Source organism: Rhinolophus hipposideros (genome assembly GCF_964194185.1).
Source record: "Rhinolophus hipposideros genome assembly, chromosome: 2".
NCBI classification, from domain to species: Eukaryota; Metazoa; Chordata; class Mammalia; order Chiroptera; family Rhinolophidae; genus Rhinolophus; species Rhinolophus hipposideros.
Genome location: NC_138048.1, coordinates 46,563,396 through 46,582,249, shown reverse-complemented (window position 1 = coordinate 46,582,249; position 18,854 = coordinate 46,563,396). Strand labels below are relative to the sequence as shown.

The 18,854-nt window shown below is 33.8% G+C and overlaps 1 protein-coding gene across 2 annotated transcripts in view; it reads left to right on the top strand.

Annotated features, from left to right (window-relative positions):
• The window catches only part of GSK3B (glycogen synthase kinase 3 beta), a 185,973-nt gene that overhangs the window by 111,517 nt on the left and 55,602 nt on the right, over positions 1-18,854 (top strand). For both annotated transcript variants that reach the window (XM_081064959.1, XM_081064958.1), the window contains exons 4-7: positions 2,232-2,342; positions 9,072-9,202; positions 12,510-12,616; positions 16,764-16,861. In XM_081064959.1, coding sequence (XP_080921085.1) covers positions 2,232-2,342; positions 9,072-9,202; positions 12,510-12,616; positions 16,764-16,861 — 447 coding nt within the window. The remainder of the gene's footprint in view (positions 1-2,231; positions 2,343-9,071; positions 9,203-12,509; positions 12,617-16,763; positions 16,862-18,854) is intronic.

Sequence of the window (18,854 nt, the reverse complement as noted above, 5' to 3'; positions counted from 1 at the left end):
TTGGATTCAGCAACAAGGGAGACTATGGATCTGGATGAACTATTCTGGTAGAGTAGTCGTGCTCAAATCCTACAGGAATAAGTTTTAGAAAGAATTAAGGCACGACCGGTATTGGAGAATGTCAGTGTGGACACCTCTCTTCAGGAATTTTGTTCATAAAGGGGACCAAAAAATATGACGGTAATTAGTGCAGTTAGAGGTTTTTTTTAAAAAACAATGGGAAAAATAACAGCAAGTTTGTATACTGATTGTAATGCTCCCACAGTGAGAGAACAATTGATGGAGAAAGACAGGGAAATTACTGAAGCTATGACTGTGAATAGGAAAAACAGTATCTTTTTTTTTTTTTTTTACAAGTACCAGTGTTTCTGTATATGTGTGCGAAAAAGAGGGGAGTGGGGAATTAGAAAGGAACTGGCTTATCTCTAGAAAACTGAAGGCAGAGGGCGCATGGGGATAGATGATGGTAGGAGGCACATGGGATGGTGCCAGCAAAGTCACCAGCGGAGGCTCGGAATGAGCAAAGAGGTATTGGAGAGTGAAGAGAAGGAGAGAAGAAATCACGTAGCTTGGAAAGGTGGATAGCAAATACAGTATGATTGCTGGCTGATTGGATTTCTTGAAGATGAATTTAATATGAGACCAGTCAGCATGATTCTAGGTTTGCAGCCATGTTCATCTCTTGGGTACAGGCCTGGAATGGGTGGAAAGCTGGACTTGACCAGACTTGTGGTTTATCAAACAAGTATGACGTAAGAGAAGGGCATACACACTCACACACACACACACACACACACACACACACTCAGCAAACTTTTTCATAAAGAGTCTTATAGTAAGTATTTTTGGTTCTGTAGGCTATATGGTCTCTGTCACAACTACTCAGTTCTTGCCATCGTAGCCCAAGAGTAATCACAGACAATACGTAAGTGAGTGAGCATCACTGTGTTCCTATAAAACTTTGTAACAGGCAGCATGCCTTTGCTGGTTTTTACTGACCCCCATGGAGTGAAAGTAATGATAGATCATGGAATTCAAGCTGGATGTGGAGGGAAGAGAGTAGAACGTGAATGAGTGAGTGACAGTGAAAAGGTAGTAGGGTCAGTGGCATGCTGTCTCACTAACCCTTCTGAACTCGGCTGTGTTCTTTGAGCCCACATCTTGAGTATGTTTTTCTCTTTGCATGAAGTGCTCCTTTCATACTCAGTTTAGGTGTCATCTCTTTTATACCTGTACCCTTACTTCCTCTGTCTTGGCTACTGACACATAGAAAATGTTCAATAAATACTGAGAATTGAAATTCTTAACCTAAGTTTGATAAGTAAGATGATATCAAATTGGGAAGATTGTGGAAGTTTGTTCACCTACAGATTTTGTCACTCAGTAGCCAATTCTAGACTTCAACACAGTAATTGTTCAACTTTGTTTTCTCCTTCAGTTTACTTATCTGATATTCACACGTTCAGGGTAAGGGTAGTGGCTCTGTTTCTCTTTCCTACTTGGTACTTAGTTGGAATTCCCTTCTTTTCCTCCATTGATCTTGGATTGGTGTTTTTATGCTGCTGAGAATGGATGTTTAAACATGTGACCTGCAATAAACTTGTGAGTATGGTAACTTGCTGCTTTATAAGTTTTTCAGTTAATTGTAGAAGACAAATTGTTGTTCTAGTACGTATAGACTATCAGATAATCATAGAATCTTTCTGTATAGGTGAGAGAAATTTTGAAAACTATCTAGTCCAACTTTTTATATTATAGTTGAAGAAACTGAAGCCTAGAGAGATTTACACATCAGTTAGCAGCAGAGCTAGGGCTAGAAATGCACATTTTTAGCTCTCAATTCAACACTCACTTTATTACTATGACACCTTTTCTGATAGCATATGAGGGCATTCATTTTCAAACTATAAAATACGAAATTTTGTGACAGGTGATATTTTTGAATACCATGTAACCTAAATAATAGTTTGAATATGATTAAGACGCTCAACAGTATCGAAGTGGCTATGTTTTTTCCATGAAATTATTAATAAAAAGGTGTGGTAGATCGTTATTACTGTTGTGGTTATATTCTGAATTAATTTTGTATAATTAAAATTGAACACATGAATCTTATTTTAAATCTGAGTAAGTGGATGTATAGAACATTTACTCTAATTTGAATATTTAAAGACTGGTTTCTAATCTTGTTTTTTTTTTTTTTTTCATTTGTTTTTAATGAACTTTTTCAGAAAGATGAGGTCTACCTTAATCTGGTGCTGGATTATGTTCCGGAAACAGTATACAGAGTTGCCAGACACTATAGTCGAGCCAAACAGACGCTCCCTGTGATCTATGTCAAGGTATGGAAAAATGGAACAATTTCCCATTTTACAAAGTATTTATCATGAGCTAGGGAGAGGGTTGGGTGTGTTTTGACTTATCACATCTGAGACTGAGGGAGAAAAGCTGCAAAGTAAGTATTGCTAGATCTTCATTAAATTCTTGTACAGTTTTAAAGTGTGAAGCCTTCACCTCTTTAAGTTTCATGACTCAGGTATTAAGGACATTTGTTATCTTTCTGACAAGTGAATTTTTTTCAAACAATTACGGACTTTAATTTTACTAGCCATAGTACCTTTTTATTTAATGTTTGATACCTTCATTGTGCCACAGACTGAAATAAGAGCAAGCATGTCATATAAAATTATAAAATATAGTTATAAGTATGATCAAATTCAATGTTTTATTGCCATTTGTAGATACTTTGTGTCTGCAGTTTAAACTTTTGATAATTTTAAGTACTGTGTTTCCCCAAAAATAAAACCAGGTCTTATATTAATGTTTGCTCCAAAAGACACATTAGGGCTTATGTTCAGGAGATGTCATTCTGAAAAATCATGCTAGGACTTATTTTCCGGTTAGGTCTTATTTTCGGGGAAACACAGTATGCATAGACTATCAAGATGTTATTTAATTTTTTTGGTACCTAATATCAGTGCCATCATGTTTATTTGATAGAACTCATGACAAAATGGCTAGAAATTTATCCAGCTTAATTCTGACTATATATCCAGTTACTGTTTATATTTCTAATATGTCTTATACATATTTTTAAAATTTCTTTGTTAGAATCAGGATCCAAGTAAGGTCCATGTGTTACAATTGGCTGATGTGCCTTTAATGTTTCTTTTAGTTTCTAACCTCCCCTCCCCCGTCACCTCACCTTCACACTCACGCTCTTTCTTGTTAAAGAAACTGGGTTATTGACCTACAGTTTCTTAATCTGGATTTTAGTGATTGGATTACTGTAATATAGTGTATTGCTGTCCTCTGTATTTCCTGTAAATTGGTGATTAGATAAATTTTGTAGGAATCAAGACTACTTCATACACAGTTTTAAGTGCTTTCCTAAGGAAGAAGATAATATCTTTCTTTTTGTGATGCTTGTAGACATTGATAATTGCCGATACATCCATTAATTCATCAAAGGTTACAGTTTAAACTTTTGATAATTTTAAATACTGTGTTTCCCGAAAATAAGACCAGGTCTTATATTAATGTTTGCTCCAAAAGACACATTAGGGCTTATGTTCAGGAGATGTCATTCTGAAAATGTTGATATTTTAATGTTATTCCTTCTTCAATTTGTAAGCTCCATAAATAGAAAATTTGTAGTTCCATAAATAGAAACTTGCCCATGTCAACTATTTGATTATTCTGAGGTACAGTTTATATAAGAAATACAGGATATATATTTGATTATTTCTCTATATTTACCAACTTTTATAATAGTTGGTTTCATATCATTCTCCAAAGGTGACCTATGACATACTTTTTGTTGTTGTTTTGTGTTTGTTTTAAAGCTTCTTGTATTCCTCTTAATAATCTTGGATAGCTTCCTTGCTTTCTAGCATGCATGACAGTGTTCTAGGTTCATATTATACATTTCTTTCCCAGATTTAGAATGAGCCTTTTCTTCAAGGAAAGCTTATTCTTTTATTGGGAAATGATAGTTAGAGACCACAGTCTGGAGGTTAAGGGTACTGATTGCCACAGGGTTAGTTATTGTTTTTAGGTCTTTTTAGTGGGCAAAGCTAGAAAATATGTGGATAATTTTTTCAAAAGTAAAATGCATCTTTTTATTATCCCAAAGATAAATACATTATGAGATCATACTGATATTTCTAATTAAATATTGGAGGGCTTAACAGTCTTCCATCTGTGTTTCCTATCTCTTTAACACTAAAAATTCCATTTTTCAATGACTGTATAAGTACTTACTTTTTCTATCCCACACACTACATACAATAGTCTTAGGATAACAATACCAATGCTTCCAACACCAGCTGAAAATAATCTAAGAGATTTTTGCAGCTCTTTGTATTCCCGTGGTATATCCCATGAGGTATGAATAGTCAAATTTCTCTACTTTAAAGACACATTGAATAATTCCTATCTGTGTGATTATGCCTTATTAACTTTTGTTTGTTTCATTTTGCCTTTATTATAGATGGTGTTTTAAAATTTTTTGAAAGTTAATTTTGCTTTAAATTTTACATCAAAAGAAAATATTTACAGTTCCAAAGTAAAGTCTACCAAATAAGGTATATACAGTTAAATAAGTTTAGCTTTTATCCCTATTTCCTCTACCCTATTCCTTCCCTCCCCCAGAGTTAAATATTTAAATTTCTTAATAGTTTATCCTACCATTTTATAAATAAGTAAATGTGTATAATTATTTTATCCCCTATTTCTTTTTAATGTAAATGGTTACATAATGGATACATTTCCTCTACCTCACTTTCTTATTTAAAAATATGTTCTGGAGATCACTCTTATTGTAGGTAGGTAGGTAGGTAGGTAGGTAGGTAGATAGATACAGCTATTTTGCCTTTCTTTTTATAGCTGCATATTAATCTGTTGCATGACTATATCCTAATTTATTCAGTTGGTCACCTTTTAATGGACATTGTTTTTCCATTCAGTTTTGTCATTTTGTTTTGGTTTTTGCTATTACAAATAATGTAGTGAAGAACCTTGTGTGTATCTCTGTATTTTTGACAGCATATATTTGGATTAGATGCTCTGGCATCTATATTTAAGAAAATAAGATTATTATGCATATTGAAGTTGGATCTAGCAAAGAAAGATCTAGCATTCCCTTTTCCTACTTTTGAAAAAAAGAATGGTTCTTTTATACCACATTTCCCCCAAAATAAGACCTTAGCCAGACAATCAGCCCTCACGTGTCTTTTGGAGCAAAGATTAATATAAGAGCCGGTTTTATATTAATTTTTGCTCCAAAAGACTCATGAGAGCTGATTGTCTGGCTAGGTCTTATTTTGGGGGAAACGGTATAACCACAATCCGTTTAGAGTCAAATCTATTGGCTGTGGACATTATTCTTTGAGGACACAAGTCTATTCTTATCTTTAAGGGTCTGGAAAGATAAAAACATTGTCTGGAATTGATAAGTTGACGTCATTCACTTACTCATTCTACCACATAGTTTTATGAAAAGTTGTTTGTGTGTGAAAAATCCTGGATTGGGAGATGCAAATAAAAGTGGTAAACACATACAACTTTTGCCTTTACAGACTTCACCACATAATAAGAACCTGTTTGGCACACGTTACTAAAATGAGAGCTGTAGTTCTTTGTGATGTTTTGTTTTTTGACTTGCACTTTTTCTGGGGGAGTTAAGTATTTCTATGACCCTATTGCTTCAAACCTCGTTCTTCACTGCTTTTATAGTACTAATCCCTTTGTAGTTGATGATGGTTATATGTATGTTAAGTGTTTGAGCACCTTTTCTTTTCTGATGAGCTTTTTAAAAATAACTAAGTGGACTTTAAAACACAACTCTAAAACAGATGGCTGGCAATCATCGTTGTAAACTTGAATATTTTTTTTTATTGAATGTTATGTTTAAGGACAGGCTCTGGGTACACAAGGGAGCTGGATGCGTTTTTGTGAATCATGAACAAAATTATTATTCCACTATTTGTTTTAAACAGGTTTAGTAGCACAGAGGAGAGGACATTGGACTTAGATTTGATAACTTTGTGATGGGGTTCACGTTGTGTTCAACTGTTAATTAGGCCTCAGTGACCTCTCCTGTAAAAATTAGGATGCGTGTATCTCACAGAGTGATTGCAAAAATCAAATAAACAAATGGAGGAAACACATTTGGTTTGACAGTACATGTTAAATAAATCTCGAATTTAAACATGTTAAATATGTCTGAGTTGCTAAGTGTTTACCATTCTAGTCTTTTACTTAGTGATCAAGCTATTTAATAATTACAGTTTTGCACATTTTGTTAATGGAATAAGAATATGGCAAAATAAAGAAGTAATAATTAAAAGAGCAGTACTTATCCAAGTCTCCACAGAATATTAAGTGTTTGATATTGGATAAATTGCTTAACCTCTGTGCCTCAGTTACTTTATATGTAAAACAGAAATAATAGTAGTGCCTATTACATCAGGGTTAGATGAAGTACTGCATGCAAAATACTTAGAATATTGCCTGACACACAATCAGTTGTTTTTCTCATTATTGCTATCTTTCTAGTGTAGTAAGCCTCCATTACCCTAGAAATCCTCTTTTACAGAGTCCAACAACAACAATAAAAGATATAAAATTGCATATTTCATTCTTTATCTTGACTTTTCAAAAGATAAAGTGAAGAGAATGGAGATAGAGTAGATCTTGCAGATGACTGAATAGAGTAAAAAGACAACTTAACCTTATTTAAACTCTTAAACATTTTTGACAAAGAAAGTGTTTTTTTCCCCACTAATTTTTGCTGACCTAGACATTAGTACCTGATACAGAGTTAATAAAGTCTCTCCTTTAGTAAATTAATGTCTATGAGTTCAGTTTCTTATGGAAACATATTTTCTTAGCTGCAGTGAACTTAAACTCTTAGAACACTGAGAGTAAGCTTTAAGACTTGGAGAGTGATTCTGTGAAGAATGATACAATAATAGTTACAAAGCTTTTAAAATTTACATAAATTCCTTAATTTTAAGTTTGGTGGCAAAATGCTGACCTAATTGAAGATCTTATCTGTACATTTTACATCGTGCTTCATATTAAAGAGGGCTTAGACTTTTCCAGCTTTAGTTCAGTATAGCAAGCATGTACTGAAATTCAACTGTCGGCAGTTTTCATCATGCCCGTTTGAAGGAAAGTAGGTCTCGTGTTAACTTTAATTAACTAAGTCTTAACAGTAACCTCTAAATATGGTGCCTTGTGTCAATGCTTTATCTGACCTTTAATTGTCTTTTTTGTTGTTGTTTTTTTTTTACCGATACACTGGTATCTTTGGTTTCAATCATTTCAAAAATTCTTCACGTGGTATATAACTTTGGGGTAGAGGTCAGAAGGTGAGTAGTCAGAAAAATTTTAAAGTGAACCAGAACACTGACCTTGGGAAAAACAGAAGGTTGACCCTTTAACACCGTGGGTTAAGGGCACTGACCCCCACCATGTGCACTCACGGTCAGAAATTCTATAACTTTTGACTCCCCTAAAACTTAACCCCATATAGCCTACCATTGACTGGAAGCCTTAGTGATAACATAAACAGGCAATTAACACGTTTTGTATGTTGGCATGTATTATATATTGTATTAACATAAAATAAGCTAGATAAAAGAATATTAAGAAAATCATAGAAAAGTACATTTACAATACTATACTGTGTTTATCGATACTATAAGTTTGTTATCTGTTTACAAAATAAATCATATGTCTTTCAGTACCTACAGCAATATTGTCTTATATGATACAAAACACGGTAGATAGTGTACCATGTTTTCCCATTTTTAAGACCTAGCCGGACAATCAGCTCTAATGCATCTTTTGGAGCAAAAATTAATATAAGACCCAGAATTATATTATATTATATATTATATTATATTATATTTATTATATTATATTATACCCAGTGTTACAGTAAAATAAGACCGGGTCTTACATTAATTTTTGATACAAAAGATGCATTAGAGCTGATTGTCCGCCTAGGTCTTATTTTCGGGGAAACATGGTATGTATTACTAACAGTAGACATCAAAAATGAAAAGATAATGTGAAAAAGAAATTCATTTATTTACGGGTATAACAATTCATGCATTGGTAACAAAGAAGCAGCAGTATGATAGCTGTATGGTATCCTGGTGTAATTGATATGTGATTGTTTCACAATAGTAAGGAACTCTCTAAAAATTTTTCCAATATACATAGTTGTTGAAAAAAATCCACATACAAATGGATCCATGCAGTTCAGACCCATGTTGTTCAAGGGTCAACTATACTTACTTTATTCATAAAGTCCCTCTTTTTCCCAATCAAGAATCTGATTCTTCCCTGCAGACCCAATTTCTCAGTACTTTTTTCCTAATAAAATTGAAATAAATGTTCTTTTAAGTTGATGTCAGTAGTCCGCTAGGATCTGTTTTTAAATAGCATTTTAAAGTCTACTTATTTCTGAAAGATATTAATAGGAAGTATAGTGACGCTCTTTACAAGGTTACTGATGTTGTAATAAATCATTAATTAGAGATTTTTTCTCAATTCACATGTGAATTTTTCCAGGCCACTGTATCAGTAACCTCTGGGGCTGACATCTCAGAGAATTACTGTTCTAAAGATGAAACTGCAAATGCTTTAAAAAAATGATGAACTTAAAAAAACAGAAGACTTGGCGTTTGGTCTAAACTTTGCTGCTTATTAGTCACATGCTTTTGGAATACCTCTCTGAGCTTTTTATCTGTTGGGAAAAAAACAGCCCATCTTAGGCTTGTTGTGAGATGTAAGTAAAATAAAAAGTTAAAAGGCACATTGTAAAATCTCCTTTTTTAAGTTATTAAAGGATGATACAAATAGAACATGTAGTTAATGAAACTAATTATTTGATTGATATAGAAATGACATGAAACTTGTTACAGGAAGATTGAGTGCTAATAATCCCTGGTATTTCACCTGTTTTGTTCTGAAAATCTGTTACTTCATTTACTGCTTAAGGTTTCTGATTTGTTTGGGATAGGAGGTATTCAATTAATTTTTACTATTTATTCCAGTTGTATATGTATCAGCTGTTCCGAAGTTTAGCCTATATTCATTCCTTTGGAATCTGCCATCGGGATATTAAACCACAGAACCTCTTGTTGGACCCTGATACAGCTGTCTTAAAACTCTGTGACTTTGGAAGGTAAGCGAGCTCTCTTCTCCCTTTCTTCTCCCCTCTCTTACCTCACCCTTCCACTCCATATGTTCTTTTTAAATATATTTCTTTTATAATGTCAGTCTAAAAAAGCTATAGTCCTCATTCAAGGAATATAAACTAGAGCAGTTTCTTGTGAGGGTAGTTTTGGTAAATTCTGTCAGAATTATAAATGCATGTAGTCTTTACCCAGCAATTTAACTTCTAAGGAATTATTCCCTTAGAAATACTCACACATTTACAAAATAGAGTGTATATGGGAATTTTTATCATAGCATTGTTTATAAATGTCTGTCAGTAGGAAAATGACGAGATAGATCATGGTACCCATACATATAATGTAGTACATGTAGCTGTGAAGAAGCATGAGGTGGCTCTATGAATGGAAAAGGAATGATCTCTAAGAAATCCTAAATTAAAGCAAGGTCAAGACTGTGTATATAGTATGCTACCTTTGGTGTTTTAAAGACACACAGAATGTAGTCAGGTGTATACAGGTACGTGCATGGCTCATTTCTGGAATGATATATAATAAATCCATAATACTGTTTGCCCCTAGGAAGGGAGACTGGGAGGATAGGATAGTATAGTATAGTATAGTATAGTTAGAAAACTTTTTCATTGATTGTACTTTTGTGTTGTTTGAATTTTTATTATGTGTATATATTTCTTTTTCAGTAAGAACTAATTTTTAAAAAATACTTATTATACATTACTGTGTATCTTCAGAGTTAATAGCAATTTAGAGATGCAGTAAGAGGTCTAATAGCAGTATTTTCTTTTCCCACTATAATTTAATCTCTTATCCTCCCTTTTCTGCAAATTCCAATGCACTTTCTGTTTTCTTAAACTCATTCCTTGGTAACATAGTATGTAATAAGACTTCATCCTTTCCATCTCCACAGTATTCAGCATCTTGTACCTCTCTGATCCAACCTTTCAACATGAAGCCAAGCCTATATCCCCATGTAACCCAGTCAGTTACCTTCTACCTTCTCTCTAGTGTAATCACCTAGAGTAATCACTCTCCTCTCAGTCCCTAAGACATGGCTGAGTAACTTGGATTCGCTCCAATTTTTTTCATTCTCTCAAATTTTTATTTTTCAACTCAGCTCTTTATAGATATTGACCCAGTGTTAATATCTATATTTCTACCTCTTTGTAATACTTTTATGTCAACCCAAATTTAAAATCTAGGTTTAATATAGGATGTATTTTCCACAGGCTATCTCTTGAGAGAGAGTCTTGATAAGCCCATCTGCTTTGTCGTGAGTTAATTCTTCTTAGTATCACAAGGGTGTCCTCTTTCAAACCATTCCCTTTTAATAGTTTTCTAATTTCAGACACCTATTACAAGATGCAGCTCATTTTGCAGGCTATAACTCTGTCCTTTCAACTATAAGAAATGGTGAAGGATATCAAATCAAAACTCTTTATTTGATGCCTGAAACAAAGCACTACTATTATCTATAGGACAAACTGCCCAAATCAGATGAGTTTTGTTTTTATGAAGTGTCTTCCCACTGAGAGTATCTGATTGGTATGGACTGGAAAAGGCTAAGACGACAAGTTCAGTAGGGTTTCTGCTTCCACCACAGTGTATACTGTTGCAATGGGTCATTCTGTTGGGATATAGAAATCACTTTGTTCTAATGTATTTGGGACAGGGACTTCACTTGTATGGTAATACCTCATTTTTAATAGCTCTGATAACAAAGTCCTTTTTGGTTTTTAACAGCTTGTTTGGGCAAGTAGAGTTTGGGATATACTTTAGATCCTTAGTGCCAGGTTGGTGGTGATTTAAAGAAAACAGTATTACTGTCTTGGCAGTAATTCTTTACTGGGTGAAACAGGGCCTAGAGGTAGGTGAAGGGCTAGTTGGGCTTTCTTAGGACTACATGTGATTACGATATTAGACTCTCTCAACCCTCAAAGGGCAGGAAGTTACAGCCAGACTCACTTGAAATGAAAGAATGTAACTCCATCAAGCAGTGAAGAAATCTACAGGCTGCAGAGTTTCCAGTAATATCTTCTTTATCTTATAGTGAATTTCTGACTATATAATTGGAGTTTGTTAATGAAAAAAATCCTTCATAAGGTAGAAAGGTTTTATCAGTTATGCTGAAAAAAATATCTCAATTTTCATATAGCTTAAAGACAGGGAGTAATATTTTTTAATTTATGAAATGGTTGCTGTGTGTCAGTACTTGTGGAGAATGTTAAAAAATAAACTGCCTCCCACCTTCAAATCTTGTGATGAAAGAAAACTGGGTTAAGGTTAGAGTTATTATGGACCAGAACTAAATGGAAGAAAGGAAAGCCCAAACCTTGAAACCCTTGTGACCACTTTCATCCATCTCTACTCTGATTTTCCCGTACCTTTACCCCCCCCCCCGAATTTTTTACCTTCTCTTGTTACTTACATTTTTATTTTGATTTTGTTGTTTGTATTCATTTCCTATACTTATTTTTGCTATTATTGTATGTCAAAATAGTTAGCTTCTACGGTTGTTTTTTTATTTCAGTTTGTCTTCAAGTTATCTTGAGAGACATCTTAAAAGAAACTGATTTTAATTTACTTTAATATTTAAAATACATGCCACAAAGTTTCGGAAGGAAAATTGGATTAAGAGAACATGTAATTGAACTTAGGACAACAGAGTTAGATTCATCTCTGAATCATCTCTGCCCTGAAGGAGTGAGCCTGTCTTTTTTATTGGGTAATGGATGTTTAGACAGTTAATAAATTGACAAAGATGGTAGGGAAATGAATTAGATTGGGTCTGTAAGCCTTAGGATATTGATATTCATTCTGAGTCAGAAGTCAAATTATAAAAGAGTTGCCAATTTCTTATCCTTAAAAAAAAGGGTAAAAAGTATTCATTCTTATGTTATAACCCATTACTGTGCCTTTTGATGGGGAGAAGTACCTCTTTTCTGCCCTTTCTTCTTTGTATTTTGTTTTGGAGATGGAATTTAAGGAACAAAGGATCAGAGGAAATCCAGCATTTATCCTTTTGTGACTTTTTATCTCTTTTTCCTTAGGTGACAGTTACAAAATGAAGTCTTTAAAAATTACCATTATTTTTTAAATTAATGTTATGTTAAAATTATGTTTCATTTGTCAGATAGATATGGTTCATAATTTCTTTTTCATATGCTACATGATTAGATTATATGACTTAGATAAACATTCAGTGTTGTGAATGATAGCAGTTTAGGATTTCTTAAGGTTTAGATTTAGTTAAAAGAATTTCTGCTTTTTATTTTTATTTTTATTTTTATTTTTTATTAGTGCAAAGCAGCTGGTCCGAGGAGAACCCAATGTTTCGTATATCTGTTCTCGGTACTATAGGGCCCCAGAGTTGATCTTTGGAGCCACTGATTATACCTCTAGTATAGGTAAGTACTGAATCTGAGTAATGGCTTGTCATTAATCACTTAATCTTGTTTTTAGTCATTTAGTATTACTAATCTATACTTTAACTTAAATGTAAAGATAGATATGCCCTAATATCTTTCTTCTTAAAGATTGACGTGCAAAAAATGTGTAGAATGTTTTCAGTTTTACCTTTTAGAACTTAAACTGTATTTATGATTCTACTTTTAGGTTTCTTGGATTATTAGAATAATAAATCTATTCCTTTAGGAGTGCATGATTTCTTTATGATTACATTTGTTTTTAACTTAAACTTTCAGATGATCCTAAGTATACTTTTCTTTCCTTTGTCTAAATTTTAATTCCCCTGAAATACTGCTGAGCTTGATCACCCGTTAGAGAATTTGCATTCATGAAGTTTACGGTGAAAGTAATGGGATGACCATATTGTTGATATTCCTACTGTACTGTCTCAATTGGTTGATTTTAATTCAGGTTAAAAAAACACTTCTGACTTCTTCATTAGTAGTTTGGCTAAACCCACGATTCTGTAGAAGTTTTCATGAAAGATCTTTAATGATAGAAGGCATTGAATACAATTGGCTTCAATCTTCATTGACCTCTCCTGCCCCCTTTTGCCCACGAGTAAGAGAAACACAGAGTGTATGATGAACTGGACGTGAATAGGAAGCTAAGAAAGGAGGTGCAACCTTAGGCTAGGTGTGAGTGGAAGTCAGAATTATTTTATTGTTATATATCGTTTCTGAAGAGAATTCCTTAGTCCAAACAGAAACAAAAGCATACAAATACCAAGCAAGCAAACACCACCACCACCTCAGTAACAGAAAACTAAGATTAACCAGACTTGTACAGTTTTTGTTTTTTGATACAAGTAGAAATTCTCTGATGAACAAAGACCTCTAAACAGAAACACATTTCCATTTTTATTGTGCCAAGGGGCCAGAAGTTTTATCCACCATTTCTTTTGTACCACTAGTGCAATTGTGAACACAGTGAAAAAGGCAGATAACATCTTAGTATTTTATAAAAATAGCTTTGCCTTTCAGGAACTCTGAAAAGGTCCAGGGGTTCGTGGCTCTGCACACCATACTTGAGACCTGTAGCACTGGAGGATAGAGAGTGCAATTGTGTGTGTGTGTGTGTGTGTGTGTGTGTGTGTTGCTCCAAGTTTCATCATGGCTGCATTATTTGGCAGTGTTAAGGGAGAAATGAGAAGTGAGTTTCAGGTTTATTACTACTTAACTAAGCTGTCCAATGGACATGACTAATAGTTCTGCCTACCTTTCTGAGTGGCTGTGAGGATTAAATAAAATGTTAGTGAAAAGTACTATAGAAATGTAAGGTAGTATTCTTTTTGTGGTACGTGTTAACTTAACTCTCTCCAAGAGCTCATTTCAGCCCGTTATCTTTAGAGATGGATTTTCCAGCTGCTTTATATTTTATTCAAATACATGCTACTGATCATCTGCATACCAGATACTGGGATGAGTTGTGCCTGAGTAAATGCAGCGTGCTTCTTTTAAAAAAGTCATGACCCATCATCTGACACATTAAAGCATGTTTATGTAAACCTTTGACCTTCTTAAGAGTGCATTACTTCAATAAATGTCCATGTGCCCGGCAGTTCTTTGGAATCTTCTCACGAAAGGACAGTGTAGTCTGTTTTGTCAGTTGGGAGCCAATCCTCTGGGTGTTAGGAGCACCTGCTGCACAGCAGCCTCCTTTGCGTGGCTAAGGCCAGATCCTGACTTCTCACTTTCTTGGCTTAGGACTCACCATGTGCCACTGAGCTAATTCTGGGGCCTTTTGAACCCCAAGGAGCCTAATTTTGGCCTCCCTTTTTAGATTTGGGATATTTGCCTCTGAAGACTCTGGAAGATTTGTAGACAGACAAAAACAAAAGTATTTAAAAGTGTACTAATACAGGTACATTTTAGAAATTTTTAACAATGATTTTGAAGTGAAAGAGTAGTTGGTTCTGGCTATATTATTATCGTAGTTGGATATAACCAGAGGTAAGCCTGATGGTCCTGTTATATTGTCTTGCTGAGAAATGGCAGCGTGAGAAACAACTGCTTGATAAGGAATTGAACTTACAGACCCTTGAAGAAAGTTATTCTGTGATAGTGAGGCTGTTTTTTAAGACAGTGGTATCTTGACTGGGAATTGAAATTCAGCTCCAGGCCTATCGCTTGCTATTCAGTAGTGTCACTTTGGACAAGTCATTGAACTTTATTATGCCTTAATTTCCTCATCTGTGAAGTAAACCTGTTAAGCTATTAATAGATGGTCTTGAAAGATTGCTTTTACCATGAATTGGTGTTAAGTAGGAAATAATATACCATTTTCGCTCAAATCCCAAATAACCAGAAAATTCAGTGTGCCAAAGCACTTATTTTTTTGTTCTTTCTGTCGTTTTATTCTTGTTGGAGAATATCATCCATTTGTCCATTGTGAGGTAAGAACAGATTTTGGTATTTCTCAAAAAAATGAATGATAAATATCTTGGTTTTAGTAATTTGCCTGAGTTAACATATACTGAAGACCACTAGTATAGTTGCCACTTGAATCTTTTGATTATTAATTTCCTGTGGCAACCACTAAGCAATAGTATTCCTTAATGTTTTACTCCTTGTCTCCCATATTTGTAGCTTGAATCCTGCCTAAGAAAGTGTTTTCCATGCTTTTTTAATGAAAGTGTAATTATTCCCCTACAATTTTTCCAGCCTTGCCTTCTGAGATGAATTATTCTGTATTGTAGAGGAAAGAAGTGAGTGCATATTACCTTTAACCTAATTAGCTAGGTAAAGGGATATTTTTAAACCTAGATCAAAATAAAGCATTTACATTAATAAGGAGACAGATGTTTTCCACTTGATTTGATTTTAAGAGTTAATGTTACTGTTAGCTTTGAGTAAGATTTCCTAGCAGATTTTCATATTTGTTTCATTTAGCAATTTCCTAATATTATCAAGGAGGGCTTTTCTGACCTATGTTTGCAAAATAGGTGTCTTGGTTGTCATTGTATGAAAGTGGACAAAACTGACTTAAATTTCTTAAATGAATTCTGTGTCATTATTTTTCTAGATTACTAAATAGCAATCAGTGGAGCAGCAATTTCTAGTTCCTCTTGAGAGTGCATGTCACCATACTCGACCTCTTAAATTATTTGTTGTCTGTCCCCATGCCATTCCACTGTTCTACTTCCCTACTGTTAGATAGGAATGCCCAGCAATGATCTATGTTTATCTCCCTAAGCACTTGATTGTTGGTTCATACAAAACCCAGCAATCTCTGGCATCCAGAAACTGAAAATTAGCTTTTTTTTGCAGGAAGTCTTAATGATGGTCTATAGATAGAGTGACCATATAACTTATCTTCCCGCTTGGTAATACTATTAAAGGAGAAAGGAGGTGCGATTAGTAATTATCCTAGGACAGTAGATCTAAACCAGGATGATTTTGGAAAGGCGGGATGTATGCTTTAAATTATTTTTTAAATTTATTAATTAAATTTATTTATATATTATTAAAATTTATTAAATACTTTTTTAAAAATTTTCTTCAGTGATTGAAGCTTCCACTTTGACTTAAAAGTGAATTTTCTAATTTGTGAAATACAGCATATTGTATCTTTGCATTTAAAAATTATATGATATATTTAAGCACATTTTCCTGTCCATATTATCACATAAAAGTCAACCATTTAAGGTCTAAAAATTTTTCTCAGATTTTGCATTGGCTTAAAACTCTGTGTACAGGACATTGAACCCTTGATTGTTGCTACTCTGTTAACATCTGCTAATGGGTCACTTTAAGTACGATAAGTAGATAATCATGCCTTAAGTTTTGGTACTATATTACCGTCTTGGTTGTTGAAGACTTGAACCTGATATTTGATAATTAAATAGACTTTACCTTTGTTTTGAATGTTATTATTAGCCTTGTTTCCTCTTTCATTAAGTTTAACACAATTTTAAAATGCATTAGGAATAGTTTGATGACTTTTTTCCTATGTTCTGGATTGTACAATCTTTTGTTTTTGATATTTATTCTGTTATCAAAGTGAAACTAGAAAATGTATACAAATATTTTTCAACTCAACTTAAGCTACACAATATTAATGAGCTTTTGTTTCTTTTCTCTTCAGACGTATGGTCTGCAGGCTGTGTGCTGGCTGAGCTGTTGCTAGGACAACCAATATTTCCAGGGGACAGTGGTGTGGATCAATTGGTGGAAATAATCAAGGTGAGATTTGAATTGGAATTTTTGAACTGGAAAGCATTTTGTTACTATTCTAAGAATGCGTATCACACACACATCCATGAAAAACTTAAAAATGGAGACAGTGATCCAAGATCACAAAGCAAGTTTAGCTATAGAGGAAGTGTAAGCACACAGCCTTTTGGTTTCTCATTGAGTTATTCTTCTGCTGTATGATCCTAGAAAAGCCATTTTGCATATCTGATGCAAAAAAGGATACATCTGTAAAGTACACAACTGTAAGATCACTAAATTGTCTATAAACTGAATAAAAGCACAAACTATGTCTGAGTTTGCTCACCATGTACTTTGCTCCTAATACTTTGCTGAGCACATAAGAAATGCTTGCATTTATTTAATATATTGATATTTGTAAAATGGAAGAATGAGTATCTATATATACAAGTACATCACTTATAGAAACAGAAATGTGACTCATCAGTTTAATATAGTTTTATTTATTAGGTCTGTCAGCACTTAACAACAATACCAGATTCAAAATATTATTATCTTGGAATTAATATTGTCCTTAAGAACAGTGGGGGTGAGATTTGAATTGAGTTTTTAAATGTAATTTTTTAAAGTTTTTAATATTTCAGATCTTAAAGAAGTTCCCCCCTCTTTTTTAAAAAAATCTAATGTCTTGTACATTTAGACCATTAAATTGGTTCACTTTAAGGTTACAGTTTGGCCAAAGCAACAACATCTACTATTTTGGGGGCTTTATTCTTGACTTTCCAAATGTTTCATAGAAGTGTGAAATTTAAAATCTTCTTAAAGGTCATGTAGTTCAATCCTCTGTCCAATGTAAGAACCTTCTTAGTTACATTACAGTGTTTTCCAGTGTTTTCTTGAATGACAGATGGTTTTCCAGTGTTTTCTTGAATACTTCCAGCCATCAGATCATTACTTGGGAATGCAGCCTGTTCTGTATCTGGACAGCTTGAATTTAGTTTTTGTTGTACTGAGCCATACATAACTCCTCAGTAGCTTTTACCAGTTGTACACAGGACCATGATTAAGTTATTGTAAAATCCTTGTGCTTCATTCTATGAAAATGTCAGTTTTGATAGGTGCTTTTGTTAGATATCAGTTTGTACATGTGTGGTTGAAAAGATCAGTGTGTGATCAAGAATCCCCCTTCCTATCCATGTAATTTCTTATGGTGTGCACCTGAGACCTCCAAGGTGTTTGTAGTGGTTTTTGTTTTTTGTTGTTGTTTGTTTTTTTGTGTGTTTTTTTTTCTTTGGTAACCATCTTTTTTTTTTTAAACAGGTAGTGTCATTACTGCTAATCAGGGCTTTAAGAATTGATTTGAATTTTCCATGAAAGGTGGTCTCAGGTCCCCATTCATGTCCTTTTTTTTTTTTTTTTTTTTTTTTAGATAATAGTCATGAGCCATTAATCCTTATGGTAACTACAGAATCCGTATTAATCTGTTCTTTTCTGCTCTCTTTCCATTTCTCCTTTGAAAACCTCATGGGGATTCCTCTGAAGTATCTGGGTAGCTGACCCCCCACAGTGAAATAGATACTCTTCTCTTTGATTTGAGTGTGTACAAAAAAAATGAACAACCATATAGCAGACTTAATGAATTTTATATGTGGTACACTGCCTCATTATTTTATGATCTTTCTGAGCAGGCACTTTGTTTTATTGTATTTTAATATCCAAGGGCACCAAAATAGTTTTCAATAAACATTTGAATTGAATTAAGCTGCTAGACTATTGTTCACTCGTGAATTTGGAATTACCTGGAAATTAATAAGAGAAGTTAGTATGATAGTTGTATATTTTGTGCATTGTTTTATTGACTCAGATGTCCATGCCAATATTTATAGCATGAGTCACATAGTTTTATAAACTGAGCTAACTTTGTCTCATTCTAGCAAACCTTTTAAATCTCTTCTCTCCCTGCCCTCTAATAAGAAGGCTTTTGCAAAATACTTAGAATAAGTAAAAAGTATAAAGCAGAACA